General features: G+C 39.6%; 1 protein-coding gene across 2 annotated transcripts in view; it reads left to right on the plus strand.

Annotated features, from left to right (window-relative positions):
* Positions 1–850: 850 nt before the first annotated feature.
* MORC3 (MORC family CW-type zinc finger 3) overlaps positions 851–19,108 on the plus strand; it is a 40,215-nt gene continuing 21,957 nt past the window's right edge. Inside the window, exons 1-6 of one of the 2 annotated variants that reach the window (XM_057306624.1) lie at positions 851–961; positions 10,826–10,898; positions 12,946–13,078; positions 14,239–14,452; positions 15,025–15,173; positions 17,365–17,512. In XM_057306624.1, the coding sequence (XP_057162607.1) occupies positions 923–961; positions 10,826–10,898; positions 12,946–13,078; positions 14,239–14,452; positions 15,025–15,173; positions 17,365–17,512 (756 nt within the window). In that variant the 5' untranslated portion in view covers positions 851–922. Of the gene's footprint in view, positions 962–10,825; positions 10,899–12,378; positions 12,497–12,945; positions 13,079–14,238; positions 14,453–15,024; positions 15,174–17,364; positions 17,513–19,108 lie in introns of those variants that run through there. The other variant, XM_057306625.1, reaches the window with a different exon arrangement.

The raw sequence follows: 19,108 nt of genomic DNA on the forward strand, positions 1-19,108 counted from the left end.
CAGGACAAAGAGATAAAAGAAAAAACAAAAAACCTAAATGGATATTTAAAAAACCCTTTCCATCCTCTCTTTACCTGCAGTATGGAACAGCCCTATACTTACTCATTTTTATATCCTATTCACTTAGCCCAATACCTGGCTCAAGGTAGACACTGAGGGGTGCCTGGGTGGCTCAGTCAGGTAAGCGGCTGCCTTTGGCTCAGGTCATGATCCCACGGTCCTAGGATCAAGTCCCGCATGGGGATCCCTGCTCAGTGGGGGAGTCTGCTTCTCCCTCTCTTTCTACCTGCTATTCCCCCTCCTCACGCTCTTGCTATCAAATAAACACATAAAATCTTAAAAAAAAAAAAAAAAAAGTCGACACTTAGCGTCGTGCATGAACGGAAGGACTCCATAAATGTGCACCCGAGGAGGACTCTTTTCAGTGGGCTGAAGGATAACTTCCATGGCAGACCCAAAATGCACAAAGTCTACATTTCGTCAACAAGGTTTCAAATCACATTGACACAGCTGGGTATGGGATGGCTTTTTTTAGTGCAATTAACGTCCAGCCAGGTCAGGCACCTCGAGTTCACCTCTCCCGGGCCCAGTGCACATGGGGACAGACTTCAAACCCCAGGCCCTCGAGTTTCCAACTAGCTAAGGCTGTGAGCAACCCTTTAGAGCCCGCCAGTCTCACGCATGCGCCCTTCCCCTTGCAGGGCCCAACGCTTCGAGCTCAGTTCTCCCCGGCTTCAACCAGCCTGGCAATTTACTTTCCCCACACTTTTAATACAACCGTGCCTGAGGCGGAAGCGGGCGGGTGGGGCGGCCGCGTGCCCCGCCCCGGAAGTGGGCGGGCCCAGCGGGCTCCACAGTCCTCCCGGCCGCCTGCCAGTCGGGTTGCGGCCGAGGCCGGTCCTGGCTTTGTAGCTCGCTCAAGATGGCGGCGCAGCCACCCAGCGGGATCCGCCTCAGCGCGGTGAGCAGCCGCGAGGGGTGGAGCGGGCCGTGTCCCAGGAGGGCGGGCAGGCGGGCAAGTGAGGGGGGGCCGCCAGTGGGCGGTGGCGACTCGTTGGCGCGGCGCGGCGGCTGGGGCCGCGGCGGGGCCGGGGGAGGGGGCGGCCATCTCTCTCCCGTCGGCGGAACGACTCGGCTGCGGGCAGGGCCGGGCGGCGCGGGCCGGGCTGCGTTCCGTTTCCTCCGCGCTAGGTTTCTGTTTTGCCCCCGCGGCTTTGGGGCGGGCCGGGGCCGCGGCTCCTCCTCCCGGCTCCCTCCTGGCTGCCTCGCAGCTGTCGTTCGAGGGCGAGGCCTCGGTGGCCGGACCGCCCGCCCCTCGAACCGTGGGGCCCCTGACCCTTCCCGGCCTGCGGGCCCGCGGGGCGCTCCGGAGGGGGAGGGAGCGGGAGCGGCAGTCCGGTGCCAGAAATGCCTGGCGGCTTTGACCTCTAGGCTGTGGGACGGGGTGAAGCGAGCTGGGACGGGTCTTCCTGACTCGTTCACATTCCTACAGCTTCCCTCCAGTTAAGCCCACGGGCCCAGATCACCAAGTCCCTGGGTTCTCCCGTTTCCTCTAACCTCTCAGTCGTGTCTGTTTCGGGGCGTTCTTGGAAATCCTCCAGCATTTCTCGTATCTATGAGTCTTAAGTCGTAGGGAGCGGTCACACAGAAGAATTGAAATTTCACCTCCTGAAATGTGGGCGTGGCTTTCCTACCTGATTATCCTTAAAAAGTTGGTGTAATGCAGAAGTGTACCTCCTCTTTTGAGGTTGGTGACTCTTGCCAGAGAATGGCTACGGTAGTCTGGTTAAATTGAACAATCGAGTGGTAATACCATTGCTTTAAAAATGGTGCATTGCCCTGTGACTTCTTTCATTTAATCATTCTTACCCGCACTTGGTATTGTTGGACTTAAGCAGTTTTCCTGTATGATGAATGTGAAATGTATCTGGGTTTATGTTGCATTTCCTTAAAAGTTATTCACATTTAACTTTTTAAAAAAAACACCTATTCGTATCCTTTGCCCATTTTTCTATTTTCTCTTAGCTCTTTACTGATCTATAAGCGTCTTATAATGAATAAAGGTCCTTTGGTTATATAACTGGCCTATTGAATGAGATAGTATTTAGTAGTTTGAATATAGAGAACAACTTTATTTTTCTTACCATTGGGTTTAAATATTGTTTGTTAATGGTTCTTTTTTACACGTGGGTGAATCTGGGTAGATGTAAGGCTTTCCAGTTAGCCTCAGGTATTGTGAAGTCCGGCCTCTTCTAATTTAAAATACCTCATTCAATTTAATGCCCAGCCCTTCCTCCTCTCAGATTGGGTCACATTCTGTACAGGGCCGACTTCCCTGTAGTGGGGAAAAGTAGTGAACTGGTTTTTTCCTGTTTCTGCTCGTGGATTCTCTTCTCATTTCCCTGGCCTCTCCAGTGTTCCTGTCTCAGGTTCTTCAAGATTGAGGTGATAAAGAGAGCAAATATAAGGTTCAAAACAGTGTTAAAGAGACCAGTATTGTTGTTAGCTGGCTTTCTGGGTGAAGCAGCTGTCCATGTGCTAAATATTTCTTTTGTGGGTAATATAAGCTGTTTGGAACCTCATTGAAGGAAACCTCCCATCTGCAGCTTCTGGACTATATCTCCATCCATCTTTTTGCTTTAGAACAGGAATTGGCAAACTACAGCTCCTGGGCCAAATCCAGCCTGCCACCTGTTTTTGTATGGTGCATAAGCTAATAATGATTCTTAAACATGATTCTTAAACATTTGGAAAAAATAAAAATAATACTTTGCAACATATGAAAATTATGTGACATAGATAATTCAGTTTCCATAAAGTTTCATTTGAATACAGCCATGCTCACTGTCTGGGTGTAGCTATGAAATGCTTTCATTATGAGTCTAGGAATTAATGAGCTTATGCATTTGTCGAAAGTTTTGAACCTAAGACACAAGGGGTGAACCATAATAATGAATGCAGAATTTTAACTTAGGAGGGCAAGAGATCCAAGAATGGAATGCAGAGTGACAAAAACATTTAAATTTTTGTTTTTTGCTTTTGTATTTCTAAGTAAAATGCTGGTACCGTTTCGTTGTTTTCCAGTAGTCCTGCTGTGGATTTAGCTGACACGTGCACACACAGTTTTCACCTCCTCCCATCCTTCCAAGGCATTTATCTCTTTGTTGAATTACTGTGTGATTTGTCACTCTTACCATTATTCACAAATGAGCCAACCAGAACTATGATTGCATTTTCTTTGTTGTACAGCTTTTTGTTTTTCTGAAATTAATAATTGTATTTTGTTTGCTTAGATTGCTCTTTTATCAGTTTTGTTGGCTCACTTGTGTTTTGGGGACTTCTCTTTATCATCTTTCTGGAAATTTCCTTCCCCTTTCAGTGTGTCTCCGTCCCACATATTCCTCTTTTGGAGTTTACTCCCTTGGCAGGCACAATAGATAGTGTCTGAGAGCATGGGCTCTGGAGCCCACCTGCCTAGGTTCCAATTCTGACTGACAACTGGATGTGTAACGTTGGTAAATTACTTATTCTTTCTGTGCCTGAGTTTCCAATATGAAGGATGGGCGGTCACCCGAAAGGGTGGTTTTAAACATTAAAGGAGCAAATACATATAAGAGGTCTGTGCATGCAGTAAGCGCTCAGTAAATATCTGCTATTTTTGTTCCTGGTAGTGGTGGAGCCCATCCATGCTTCCAAAACAGGTATAGCTTCCTGAGAGCAGAGTACATGGGAAGGAAAAAATTTTATGTCATTTCTTGGAAATATGTTTATGCTACCATTGCTTGCTTTTTACATATCATTTAGCTGGATTTGTAATTCTAAATTAGGGGTGATTTCTCTTGGAAATTTAAAAGCATGCTTTTTGTAATAGAGTCCTATGTATTGTATTGGGCATTTAGGCTGGAAACTCAAGTTCTTAATAATCTGGAAAGTTTTCTCATTTATTTGAGGTATTTCTTCCCTCTGTTTTTCTGTTTTCTTTTGTCTCCTTTTTTTCCTTCTCATTGTTTCTTCCTCTTCTGTGAGATTTCCTCCACTTCTTCTCTTACCTTTCTCTTACTATTTATTTAACTATTAGAATTAATAATTACATTGATTATATATAAATGTATATATTTTTTAAAGATTTATTTATTTGAGAGAGAGTGCGCAAGCGTGAGCACGAGCAGGGAGGAGGGGGAAAGGGAGAGAGAGTCTTGAAGCAGACTCTAAGATGAGGACCTGAGGTGAAACCGAGTCAGACACTTAGCCGACTCTACCACCCGCGTGCCCCTCTGAATGTCTTTTTAAAATCTTCCGTGGACAGGGGTGCCTGGTTGGCTCAGTCAGTGGAGTGTGTGACTATTGACCTCAGGGTCATGAGTTCAAGCCCCACATTGGGTACGGAGCCTACTTAAAAATATAAAATAAAGTAAAATGCCATATATATTATATTATATTATATTATATTATATTATATATATTATTGTATTATAATACAATATATACATATTGTATATTATTGTATATTATATATACAATATACATATTGTATATATTATGTATAATATATAGTGTATAATATATTATATTATATATATTATTGTATTATACAATATATAATACAATATAATACAATACAATAATATATTATATATATATTCGATCAATCATTCATCTCTCCTGGACAGAATATTTGTTATTGCTGGGCATATTGATCAAAGTATTTTTGAAGTTTTCTTTTGCTCACTTCATTGCCTCTATTTTCTTTGTTCCTTTTTCTTTGTGTTTTTGACTTCTAATTTTTACAGTCTCAAATGTCTGGAGATGGCTAACCTGCTTACATTTCCAAGTAAGACACACAGCTGACTGGAAGATGTTCATGCATGAGTAGAGCTCCTTTGGTGGGCTTCAGTGTTGGGTGATCAGATAGGTAGGAATCAGTTAGGTTTTGTTGGGGGCACCCTATGTCAGTATTTCTAAGAGCCTCAAGAATGGAAGTGTTAGAAAATAAAATAGGTTTGTTTAAAGTAATGTTTAAATTTGTATGAGCACTGGATGTTGTATGGAAGTGTCGAATCACTAATACTACACTAACTCATTGGAATTTAAATAAAAACTTAAAAAAATAACTTAAAAAATTTTAAGTAATTTTTAAAAAGTGGGAACAACAAAAATAAGATGCTATCCAGAAAGGCCTGGCACGACTGTAAAAGAAGCAGATGGAACTTTTAGAAATCATTCGGTTTTTCCAGAGAGGAATTCTGCATCTAATCTCTTGCTATGGCATATACAGTTTTGGCTGCTAGCTCTTCTGAAAGCTCAGCTAGGGAAAGGAGATGGGAGTGTCACGTTGTTCAGTTTGCTGACTTGGTATTTATCTCTTTGTTTATTATTGTGGTAAAATACACTTAACATAGGGGTGCCTCGGTGGCACAGCGGTTAAGCGTCTGCCTTCGGCTCAGGGCGTGATCCCGGTGTTCTGGGGTCGAGCCCCACATCAGGCTCCTCCGCTATGAGCCTGCTTCTTCCTCTCCCACTCCCCCTGCTTGTGTTCCCTCTCTCGCTGGCTGTCTCTATCTCTGTCGAATAAACAAATAAATAAATCTTTAAAAAAAAATACAGTTAACATAAAATTTACCATCTTGACCATTTTTAAGTTTTAAGTCAGTAGTGTTAAATACATTCACATTGTTGTACAGTCTCCAGAACTCTTCTCATCTTGCAAACTAAAACTCTATACCTATTAAAAAATAATTCTCCATTTTCCCTTCCCACAGCCTCTAGCAACCACCCTTCTACTTTGTGTGAATTTGACTACTGTAGGTATCTCATATAAGTGTAATCATGAATTATTTGTCTTTTTGTGACTGGCTTATTTCACTTAGCATAACGTTCTCAGGGTGGTTCATCCAGGTGTAGCATATGTCAAGGGATCTTTTCTTTTTGAGGCTGAATAATATTCCCTTGTATGAATATACCACAGTGTTTATCCATTCATTGATGAGTATTTATGTGGCTTCTGCCTTTTGGCTATTGTGAATAATGCTGCTCTGAACAGGGATGTACAAATAACTCTTCAAGATCCTGCTTTCATTTCTTCTCATTATGTACCCAGCAGTGGAATTGCTGGATCATATAGCAATTCTATGTTTAATTTTATAGGACCATTCTAATAAGTATGAGGTGGTATCTCATTGTGGTTTTGATTTGTATATCCCCAGAGATTAGTGATATTGAACATCTTTTCTTGTGTTAGTGGCCATTTGTATACAATCCAAGTCCTTTGCCCACTATTTAATTAGGTGTTTAGTCTTTTTGTTGACGTATAGGAGTTCTTTATGTGTTCTAGATATTAACGTCTTATGAGATACTTGATTTGCAGATGTTTTTTCCCATTCCATAGATTGCTTTTTCATTCTCTTGGTTGTATCCTTTATTTTTTAAAAATATTTTATTTATTTATTTATTTGAGAGAAAGTGAGCACGAACAGGGCGAGGGGGTGCAGAGGGAGAGGGAGAAGCAGACTCTACACTAAGGAGGGAATATGATGCTGACACGTGGCTTGATCCAGGGACCCTGGGATCATGACCTGAGACAAAGGCAGATGACCAACTGACAGAGCCACCTGGGGGTCCCAGTTGTATCCTTTAATGTGTAGAAGTTTTAAATTTTGATACAGTACAATTGATTTTATTTCCTGTACTTTTGGTGTCATATCCAAGAAGTCATTGCTAAATCCAGTGTCATGAAAATTTTCCCCTATGCTTGCTTCTAAGAGTTTTATAGTTTTAATTCTTTATGTTAGATCTTTGATCCATTTTAAGGTGTTCTTTTTTTCTCTATATGGTGTAAGGTAAGGGTACAACTTGAGTCTTTTACATAAGGATATCTAGCTTTCTTAGCACTCTATATTGAAAAGACTGTCTTTTTCCTATTGAATAGGAATTTGACCATGTATGTGAGGGTTTATTTCTGGGCTGTTTGCTGACTGGCTTTTAACCCACCTGTTTTCGTTGTCCCTGAGCCTGCTATCATCACTTTGTCCAGAGAACAGACCTCCAGTTTTCTGCCAGCTTGCTTAGAATAGTTGCAGGGTGAAAGAAGGAACTGGGGGGCGGCAGGGGGAGGCGGGGAATCTCTACTGCTTCTTTAAAGACTTTGAAGCTATCTTGTTTTAATACAACCTCTAGCACCTTTGACTTTGGAGTCACAAAAGTCTAATTCCTAAGGCTTTCTGGTGTTCTGCCAAGGTTCCTGGTCTGCTTCTTGTTTTGTTGCCCATCTCTTACAGGTTTCAGACTCAGCTCTTTACAGGCTATTAAATCAGTTGTCACTCTGTGCTTTCCAATTTCCAAACTACTGACTATTTTTTTTTTAAAAGATTTTATTTATTTATTTGACAGAGATAGAGACAGCCAGCGAGAGAGGGAACACGCAGGGGGAGTGGGAGAGGAAGAAGCAGGCTCATAGCAGAGGAGCCTGATGTGGGGCTCGATCCCATAAGGCCGGGATCACGCCCTGAGCCGAAGGCAGACGCCCAACCGCTGTGCCACCCAGGCGCCCCCAAACTACTGACTATTTTATCTACTATTATCCATCACTTCTCTGATTGTTTTTGTTCTTCTGGGTTTATTCCTCTTTTTTTCCCCCTTCATTAGAAAGCAGTTTCAGGTGGGAGCACAGGAAAACACTCCAGGTGTTCAGGCTTCCAAAAAAGTTTTATATTTAGCTGATTTTTAAAATGTGTGAGTATTTGTTGATTCTAAAAGTTATATTAATTCTTTAAAAAAAATCTGTGTAGTCTTCAGAGCATCTCATTTGTGTGTGTGTATTTCCTAATGTTTGGGGGGTGGGAAGTGATGTCTAATATTACTGTATCTTATCTGCCAACATTTTCTCCTGGTGGATTGTTCTCTGAAATGCTTGTTCCCTTATTTTAGATTTTGTACTCAAATATTCTCCCAAATAATGCCCTAGGGGAATCCTATGCCATCTGGTTGAGGCTGTGTCGCCGTAGTGTTTCTGCAGGTTATATAAATTGAAACACTTAACCCAAGTGGAGGCATGCCCCTTTTTACAGAGCTTCCTGTTATACCTTTTTTTTTTTTTTAAAGCATCTAGACCAAAACAGACAAGCTTCCCATTAGACAGATTCCTGCTGCCCCCAACTTCTTCTTGAGGTGTGGGGAGGAGCAGCGACTTCCAAATCTCCTATCCCTGAGTCACCTTTAAAACCAAAACCTTTAAAAAACAAAACAAACAAACAGAAAAACCCTTTGTATTCCAGTTAAGCACCTCACTCATTGCATCCTTATTTTCAAATCTTATTTTTGTTGTTAATTCCTTCTTTACTCAAAGCCCTTAAAGATTTTCCTTTTTAAAATATTTTTAAGATTATTTATTTATTTGAGAGAGAAAGAGAGTGAGCACGAGTAGAGTGAGGGGCAGAGAGTAGGGTGATGGGCAGAGAAGAGGGAGAAGCAGACTCCCCACTGAGCAGGGAGCCTGATGCCCCTGGATCCTGGAACTCCAGGAACGGAACCTGATCCGAAGGCAGGTGCTCAGCTGAGCCACTCAGGTGCCCATTCCTTAATTTTTACTTTCATATGAGCTTAGTTGTGCCTTTAAGGAATACTTAAAAAGCACACATACACAGTGTTTATTATGTTCCGGTTGGTCTTCTAAGCATTTACAGATATTAACTCATTTAATATTCTTAATACCACGGTAAGCTGATACGATTATCATCCTCATTTTTATAGATGACAGAACTTGAGGCACAGGGTTAAGTTTCTTGCTCAAGGTCACACACCTAGTTAAACATACTCTGCTTCGAGTGTGTGTGTTTGCGTGTCTCTATATGTGTCTCTGTGTGTATTACTGCTTTGGCCGTTCAAGGGTGTTTTTTCCCCTCCACATCTAATGACATGTTCTAGAGATGAGAATTCAGAATAGTTGAAAAAGACACTGTTTACCATTCAGTTATTTCTTACTGATGCCTTCTTTGCTTTGCTCTCCTGGGGCTCTACTCAAGAACAATGTGTACCATGTCAATTTGGAATTGATAAATAGGATGAAGACAATTAAATGAAAATTGACATTCCCATTACCACATTCTGCCAGTACATCTAAAATTCAAAATACCCCATTTCCAATTCCAGATTTCACACCTAACAGAAATGCATAAAATAGAGCAAAGACGGATAGTCTAAGGATATCTTCTCCTTTGGTAGCCAGAAGTTTCACACTCCAAAGCCATGCCCCATTGCAAATTTGTAACAGGTGAGAAGTATGCCATTCTATAAACGGTAGGGTGATAATTATGCAAAGGCAGTGGCTGGGACATAAAGAGCCTCCTGATGGTTGACCCCTGGCACCGTCTCAGATAGATTAATTTGAGAAAGGCCCCTGTGCAAGATGAAGATCTAGAAATTCATTTTTTTTTTAAAGATTTATTTATTTGACAATGAGAGAGACAGCTAGAGAAAGAGGGAACACAAGCAGGGGGAGTGGGAGAGGAAGAAGCAGGCTCCCAGCAGAGGAGCCTGATGTGGGGCTCGATCCCATAACGCTGGGATCACGTCCTGAGCCGAAGGCAGACGCTTAACAACTGAGCCACCCAGGCGCCCCTGGAAATTGATTTTTATTAAAAAAAACTCTTAGTAACGTATGCTGTAAAAAGGCTGAATTACTTCGTATTACTTGAATGTGTGCCATACTCCAGTTTGAAGACTGCTCTTCTACAGAATTTCATTTCTCGTGTGTACTTCAATCTAACGGTGAATGAATGCTTCGGAATTGTCTATAACCAGGTATGGACAGAGGAAAAGCAGACCTCTTTCTGACACCTTGTGGCAGCAGCTGAGCACAACAAACACAGATTTATAATCTCATCACGTTTCCGGAGTTCTTCACATTAAATACTTAAAAGTGCTCCCTCTCTTTTTTTCCTTAAATATAAGATAATCTGTTCAAAATGAACACAAAATCCCCATTGCATAGAAATTCTCTTCAATGGAAATTTTCAGGCCTCAGCCTTTGAAGGCCACTTGTGCATTTTTATACATCTGATATCTGTGTCACTCAGGAATTTAGAGTTTCCTGTAACATGAGGTTGATTGGCATAGTCTTTCATACTGTATTACTGTGAATAAAATCAGACCTAAAATCCTTGGATTTGAGTTTTTATCTGACATTGTGTAAAGGGTTGATAGATTTATATTACTCCACTGCCAAAGTTTAACTATAATGAACTTGGAGTAAATAATATAAAAAGTATCAAATACTGATGTTCCAGGAGACCACTGGAAAAGCCTGTTGATTAATAACTGAAACTAGATTTATTAAGCCTAATGCAGTCAGGAAAAAACACCCCCTTGGCAAAATCTTAGTTGTGTCTCACAGTAATTTTGAGGTAGGCCTTGCAAGCAGGGTAACTTTCTGATTGGGTGGTTTATGATATCATGGCTTTGGAGTGGTGGACCCAAGGAGGTAACGGTTTTGAAGCAGGTGTTGATGAGTGAACTATTTAGTTTGATTAGCACAGCCTTTCAAGAATCTTATCTTTGAGGTTCTATCTTCCAGGTATACCCTGAAGCAAGCAGCTATTATTTTTGCTTGGCCTCAGTGTTGTTCATTTTATTTTTTATTTTAATTTTTTTTCAAGATTTTATTTTTAATAATGTCCACCCCCAACATGGGGCTTGAACTTAACAACCCCGAGATCTACCTATGGAGCCTGCCAGGTGCCCCGGTGTTGTTTAATACAAGGACAGAAAATTACATTGGTTTCTGTTCTCAAAAGACTTGAATTAATTTACATGAATCATTGGTTTGTTTCAGCTTTGCCCGAAGTTTTTACATACAAATTCTACTAGTCACACTTGGCCATTCAGTGCAGTTGCTGAATTAATAGGTATGTAAAATTGACATTTCATGTATAATCTGTTGCTTGCAGTTGAAATCTTAAAAAACTTTTCATTGAAAAATAATATGCAAATGTGGTGTTTAATAAAAATGTATTTTGAATGATACCATTTTTAAAGGTTATCTAGTGTAACAGCTATTCAAATGGATGTCAAATTAATTGCTGCTCAACCTTCTCTGTAGTATTATTTTGCTAAATCCACAAAACCTTTGTGTTGAAAATAGTTTTATTCTGATTATAGAAGAAATTGATCTATTGCAAAAGTGGGAATTGTGTTTTTTAATAGCTGGAAAGTACATCTAACAGTCGATTTGTTTTTCTGATGTAGCAAGTAGGGGGATTAATGTTACATTAGATTTGTGATAATACATTTTTGTTTCCTCCAATAGAATGATTAGGTGTAGAATTGTATTTTAATAGTGTTTCAGTGAATATGAGAAGAGGCAAGGTTGTGATCAGATTTGCATTATGGGTCATGATTTTTTCCCCTCTGGAAAATTCATGCATGTGAAATTTTTTTTTTTTTTTTTTTTTTTTAAGATTTATTTATTTGAGAGAGAGCAGGGGAAGGGGCAGAGGGAGAGGAAGCAGACTCTCTGCTGAGCATGGAGCCAGAGGTGGAGCTCCATGCCAGGACTCGAGATATTGACTTGAGCCAAGAGTCAGCCGCCTAACTGAATAAAATCAGACGCTCAGGCACCTCTGATTTTTATTTTAAGCATGTGTTTGAGAAACAGATAATAAAGAAAGGTATATTCTTTGGAATTCTTAGAAATACTTTAGATTCTTTACCAGGAATCTTTATTTGACAGAGAGACAGCCAGCGAGAGAGGGAACACAAGCAGGGGGAGTGGGAGAGGAAGAAGCAGGCTCCCAGTGGAGCAGGGAGCCTGATGCGGAGCTCAGTCCCAGGACTCCGGGATCATGCCCTGAGCAGACGCTTAACTAAGACTGAGCCACCCAGGTGCCCCTCAAGAAAGGGTTCTGTCTTAGATGTATAAGATAAAAAAAGGAAATTTTGAGCACCCTTCTTTTCTTTGGCATAGTTAGATTTTCCAAAGTCTCCCAGCTAACATGTGCTATTCAGCTGGTTTTTAAAAAACTCATTAAAAAAAACCCCATAAAAAACACTGCAGTTATTCAGAGCCATTCTTTTTTTATGGCAACCCAGACAGAGCCACCCAACCTGGGATTGTTCATTCATGTATAGTGATTGTCTGGCTTTGGGTTAGAGCGGCTGAAAGTCATGGTGCTCCTTGTTCTGTATCAAATTTAAGTGAAACACTATTTTTCCCGAAGTGGTTGATTAGAAAGATGGTTGTAGGCTGCCTTATGGAAGGATGGTTTGAGAACCATTATATATGGTTAGTCATAAAGACTTCAAAATATACCTCAGCAAGTGTTTTGTAGTCAGTTAAGGTTATTCAGGTAGAGTTTAGGTAGTTCACAAGCTGATGTTATTGCTGCTTCTGTTGACATTTTTTTCATTTTAAATAGGGATCTGTAGAGAGATCATAGAAATGTAAAAGCCACCAGAAACTTTGGTTAGTTTGGAAAGGGCCACAATTTGAAGAACTGCGTAGAAGGTAAACCTTCATCTGTGTATCCAGCTTAGCAAAAAAACCCAAAAAAACTGCTTTCTTGTTTATTCAGTAACTGCACTGCATTCCTTCCGTGTCAGCGTGTAGTGCGAGTTGACACTCAGCTCTCAGTTTCTCTCTCAATAGCCAGGCGGTTTCTTTGGGCAGAGGAAGACCTCCCTGTCTCGATCATCTCTTTGGCACGTTCTTTTAGTTTGTACTTTTTAGGTATAGTGGGTACCAGGGTGACAAATGGAGGGCTTTGGAAAGAGCTAATTCTGTAATGATCAGTGAATGATGTATAGCAAGGTACAGTTTAGTTTCATGTTCTCAAATCTTAGGAGTTCCTAAACATTTCAATTTATAAAAAAATGTGGTGCTTGTTAAAGGATTATACTGAACTAATTGCTCTTTAAAATGCAAAATCAAAATTTCTCAAAACTTTTGTTTCCCAGATAATGCTTATGATCCTGATGTGAATGCTAAACAGATATGGATTGACAAAACGGTGATAAATGACCATATATGCTTGACATTCACTGATAATGGGAATGGTATGACTTCAGATAAGTTACATAAAATGCTAAGGTATGTAAAAGTGTAACCTCTTTTTCTTTTTCTTTCCTTCTTTCTTTCTTTCTTTCAGATTTTATTTATTTATTTATTTGAGAGAGAGCATGAGCGGGGTGAAGGACAGAGGGAAAGGGAGAAGCAGGCTCCCCACTGAGCAGGGAGCCCAACACAGGGCTCAATCCCAGGACCCTGGGATTATGACCTGAGCCAAAGGCAGGCACTTCACCAACTGAGCCACCCAGGCACCCCAGAAGTGTCACATTTCTTAAAAACATTGCTTTTACCCAGTTCAGGGGTTTCGTGTGTCATACTTACTGCCCATACTTTTTGTTTTTTTTTAATAAATACTATACCCACAGCCCACTCTGTTCTCTTAAGTCTTCTCATCATTTCCTAACTTTGATTATTAGACAATCCCTGCCATTCTTACCCCCATGTCTGATTTACCCAAAACTCCACCATTCCTTTAGAGTTGTAGTGCCCTGATAACACTTATTTATACTCTAGTGTTAATTAGTTTCAACCAGTATTTCCAGTAAAACGTGGCTTTTGGTGGGGAGTCATTTTAAAGGGATTCTGAGGATAAGGAAGAAAGGAAGATAAGATAGTCATAAAAGCCTTGGGTGCTAGGGTCACAGAATAGGATGTCAGTATGAAGCCAAATGTGCATGAAAAGGAAACTGAGGTACCTAGTACAGATATAGGGTAGAGAAAATGTGGCAACAGAGCCCTTTCTACTGTCCCTTAAATATTTGTTACTCTGCCAAAAACTCCAGTCGATGCCATTAGTTATCATACGATAGTAGGCTTGCTGAAATCAAGGGAGTTGTTCACATTTAGAAGAAATTTCATGGAGTGAAATCTCAAGGGTCCCAGGAGTCCAAACGCAAACTCTGGCAGGATGTGCCAGACAATGAGCTTCTGTTTTAGTATGTAATTCTTACACCCTACAATGCAGATTTAGTTTTCGTTTCAGAGATGGGGAAACACATCAAAATAGATTAAAACTAATTTGCCTAAGATTATGCAACTAGAGAGGATGAAGCTAACATTTATACCCAGGCTTTTTACTTGATGTTACAATTTTTGAATTTAAAAAAATGAAGATTATAATATATATATATATTTATATTATATTTTTAAAATCCTTTTTTTTTTTTTTTTTCCGTTTTTAGCTTTGGCTTCAGTGACAAAGTCACCATGAATGGTCATGTCCCAGTTGGATTGTATGGGAATGGCTTCAAGTCAGGTTCTATGCGTTTGGGTAAAGATGCAATCGTGTTTACCAAAAATGGAGAAAGCATGAGCGTGGGCTTCTTGTCTCAGACCTACTTGGAAGTCATAAAAGCAGAACATGTGGTTGTCCCAATAGTGGCGTTCAACAAACACCATATCCTTTTGATTTTGAAATAGAAACTGTGGAGAAACTCTGAAAAAATACACTGAACCATTCCCTCCTTTTGCCCTCTTCCGGGTTCTTGTTTTTTAATCACAGTTTCCATGATAGCTCTTGTTCCTACCCGTTGCCTCTTACATCTGAGGCTAAGCCTTTGTCCCTTTCTCTCTTCTGTGGGAATTGTGCCATGGAAACCCTTAACATAAGGTGGTTGCATTCTGTGTTCAGCCCTGTAACTCTCCCCTTTATTTCAGTTGTATTATGTCTAATAAGATGTGTGGTCTGCCTTGAAATTTTCCCTAAGCCCATGAAAAGCAAGGTATCTTTAGGAAAATGTCTTCTGTGTTTTTATAAACAATTCAGATATTAGGAACCATTAAATTAGTTAGGAATCATAATAAATTTGCTCATACTTCATCTTCCTTGGTGTTCATCTGAAATCAAACTAGTTTTAAAACTTAGAAATTAATTTAGGAAATAATTATCTGTTACTATTACTGTTTGAGTTTTTACATTGCAATTGTGAAAAATATGTTGTCGGTCTAAGTCTTTAACTTAAGATATACGACAGATGATAAATTTAGCAGAATCAAAAGCAAGCCTTGCAGCAATTCTGGAACATTCTCTGTTTTCTACGGAACAGAAATTACTGGCAGAACTTGATGCTATTATGGGTAAGAAGGGGACAAGGATCATCATTTGGAACCTTAGAAGGTAAATGTAGAACTCAGCGAGTGGTTTCTCATTTGGAAAGGAAATTGCTTTTGCAGGAGTGGTTTTATTACATTTATCCATTGTCACACGGAGTAGAAATACGTTGGAAGGTGCTCATTTTTTGGCATAGGTAACGATTTGTCTTTTCTAAGAGTGTTTTACTGAGGCCACTTTGGCTTCAATTTGAGATAATTTCATATTATTAAAACTAAATTTCCTAGCCCTGCCATTCAGTATCCATAGAGCTCAATTCTCATATTCTGTTATTCTACTCCTCCTCAAAAAGGAAGGGGAAGAAAGTATCCCAGCTAATAAGCCCTAACTTACACAAGTTAGGAAGAGAAATCTTTGTGAATTACTTAAAGCCAGGCATAATTTAACAACTGGTGAGAAAAGTAATGTAGATGAGACCTCTGTATTGCTAAAGATTGTAGTCCTTTATCTTTGTGAGGATAAAATCATTTGTAAATAAGGTTTTTTTAAAAAATTTAGGATGAATGTATAATGTTGAGATATTTAGACACATAGAATGATAGGAATAAACCACAAATTGACTGGTAAGCCTAAAATACTTTAAATCTTTTCTGATCTATATTCCCTTTTTTTCTTGTTTTGCTGTCAAGCCCCTCCCATCCTCACTTCCCTCTTTTTTAAATTTACACTTTTCATTTTGAGATACCTGTACATTTGTGTGCACAAATCTCATGTGTTCTTTATCCAGTTTCTCCCAGTGGCAGCATCTTGCAAAACTAGTACAGTAGTATTGATACAAATATTGATAGAGTCAAGAGACAGACATTTTCATCACCCGGGATCCCTCATGTTGGCCTTTTATAGCCACACCCACTCCCTCCTTAATCCCTGACAACCTCTTAACGTGTTCTCCATTTCTGTAACTTCATCATTTTAAGAATGTTATATCAGTAGAATCCTACAGTGTGAAAGCTTTTGGGATTGGCTTTTTTCATTCATCATATTTCTCTGGAGATTCATTTGGGTTCTTGCATGTGTCAGTAGTTTGCTTCCTTGTCCTCGCTGAGTGGTATTGTATGGATGGACCATCATGTGTTTAACCATACACCAGTTAAAGCTCATATAGATTTTTATCATTTTGAGTTTTTGCAAATAAAGCTGTAAACATTTGTGTACAGGTTTTTGTGGAAATATAATCTATCTTTTTCTAAGATAAATGCCCAGGAGTGTAATTGCTGGGTCATATTGATGAGGGAACAGAAGGCTGCCTGAAGACAAAGCAGAAGCTGACACCCTGCAAATCCCCCTCCCCCCCATGTATGTGACATTCCTCGGCACTCCTGGCTGCCCTAAAACTAAGGAAAGGAAAAAAAAACAAATGATTAACTGACAGAGATCACAATCCTGGGAGGCCTGGGTCTCCCTCAGTTTACACATGTCCTAGTGATTTACAAGGAAGAAGCTTTCTTATCAATAGCCTAACTTCCAGAGATCCGTAATTCAATTTCCTGAAGCCCTAACATTACCATCCCCTCCATAAAATTGAGGGAAGCTGAGGCAGAAGGAAATGTAAATAAAACGGAATTTCTTTCCGGACCTGCAGCCCATTGATAAGGACACGTGATAGGAGGAAAGTAACATTCTCCAGGGAAGCTACCCACTATCTTACTATTAACACCTTCTAAGGGGGTCAACCACCTTAACTTGACATATGAGTCTTCTTTGACATATGAAAGTGCTTTCTCAGCCTCCCTTTTTCCTCACCTCCCCCAGCCCCATGGTATATAATCAGCCACCTCTCACAACCCAGGGCAGCAGCTCTTTCTGCCCACGGGTCCTGTCCCCATGCTTTAATAAACCACCAGTTTTGCACCGAAGACGCCTCAAGAATTCTTTCTTGGTCGTCGGTTCTGGACTCCACCCCACTCAACCTCACGTATATTCCACGACCTCATCATAATGGTAGTTTGCCTGTTTGGTTTTTTTAAGAAACTGCCAGAATGTTTTTCAGAGTGGCTCTACCATTTGACTTTCTGCCAGCGGTGTGTGAATGTATGCAATTTTTCTGCATCTTCCTGGATTCCTTTTTTGTTTTTCCCTTGCTTTCAGCTCCTCCCTCCCCTGAACCAGGGTAGGTGTTTTGTTTTGTTAATTAAGTATATTTGCTTATCTTGCTGTGAAGTTAAAATTTAGCTCTTTCAAAAAATTGTTTTTATAGCTACAAAAATGCAACAGAGTTTGATTTTGATAAGGATAAATATGACATCAGAATTCCTGAAGATTTAGATGAGACAACAGGGAAGAAAGGGTACAAGAAGCAAGAAAGGATGGACCAAATTGCTCCCGAGAGTGACTATTCCCTGAGGGTATGTATTCAGCTCTCTTTCTGGACATGAGAAGATCATCAAATAATGGAAATTATGTTATCCACTTGTGTTATAAATGCTGTCAGTGATCTCTAAGTAAAAGTACTTCAGACAGGAACCAATTTATTTAACTTTTCATGAGCACGCTGATTTATTTGCTCAGAAAACAGTTTTTTAATTTTAAAGTCATCAGGTCTAACAGCACTTGAGGTTCTTTCCTGGTGTGATTAGATTGTTTGCATTAGGAATACTAGAATCAGTATGTCCTGTAGGAGCCATATTAATTAATTCAGGCAAAAACAACAAATTCAGTGTTTCTCTTTTTTAGTGTAAAATATTCTAGAACACGCACCTTAATTTATATCCGAAAGCAAATAAATCGTAGACTACAAATCATACACATTAATATAATTTTGTGATAAATCTCTCTCCACATTTGACCTTAGAAATAGGTTTTTGAGATTGAAGAAATTAATACTGTTTAAAGTGTTGATATGATAATAAGAATATTGTTTCTTAGTCACTCTAAGACATATAGTACTAACTTCCCTTTCTTTTTTGTGCTAAGATGATTCCATAACCCCAATCTGAGGATACATGTGACATTTACACATTTATAACTTTCTGAGACCCTAGCAGTTATAGACCCAAAACCTTACTGAAGTATGTCCTAGTTGTTAAGAAAATCTTGCTCAGTTATGAAACGGGTCTAGAGGCAGGCAGAGCAGGTGGTGTGGATTTTAGTATACCATGAAGTAAAAGGTTTTAAAATATCGTTAATTTTATAAATGACAAAACACCACTGATTTTGAAATCAGGAAATAAAGAGAAATGTTCAAATTTTAGTTTTGTGTTGAACCTTTCATCTGTCTTGTGTTATTCATTTCTTTAGAGGTACATGATGGCTTGGAGGCAGGCATAGAACAGTATTTTTTTTTTTTAAACATGTTTTAGGATACAGACTTCGGTCAAAATTGTAAAGTATATAAACTTTCTTTTTTTTTTAAGATTGATTTACTTATTTTAGAGAGAGCATGCCGTGTGGGTGGGGGCAGAGGTAGAGAGAAAATCTCAATCAGACTCTCCGCTGAGCGCAGAGCCCATGCTGGCCTCAGTCCCAGGACCCTGAGATCATGACCTGAGCTGAAATCAAGAGTCGGCCACTTAATTGACTAACCCACCCAGGCACTCCAATATCTAAACTTTCATGCGTTTAGAATTGAAAATACATTTAGATTAGTGCTGATTGTTACAGTTCAGTTTTTTAAAAATACTAAGTGTGTCTACTTGGCTTAAGTGTTGGTGTATTTATATTTTCGTTTTCAGGTGTACAGTAGACCTTTTTGTCTATATTAGATTTTGCTTGTTATTTTGCCTAAATAAAATTTATCATTACTTTTAAACTGCAATAGTAATTTATGAACCTGACAGAAGAGTCAGAAAATGCAGTCCTTTTTTGTACATATGTACATTCTTTAAAAATTAAAATGAGATCTCACATATGCTGTTTTGTAACTTCCTAAAAAATTTTATTTGTAATATATTTATATAGGTCAGTAGATTGTTTTCTGCAAACCATTTTTCTGGCTGTAGTAT

Source organism: Ursus arctos, unplaced genomic scaffold, assembly GCF_023065955.2.
Source record: "Ursus arctos isolate Adak ecotype North America unplaced genomic scaffold, UrsArc2.0 scaffold_4, whole genome shotgun sequence".
In the NCBI taxonomy this organism is placed as follows: Eukaryota; Metazoa; Chordata; class Mammalia; order Carnivora; family Ursidae; genus Ursus; species Ursus arctos.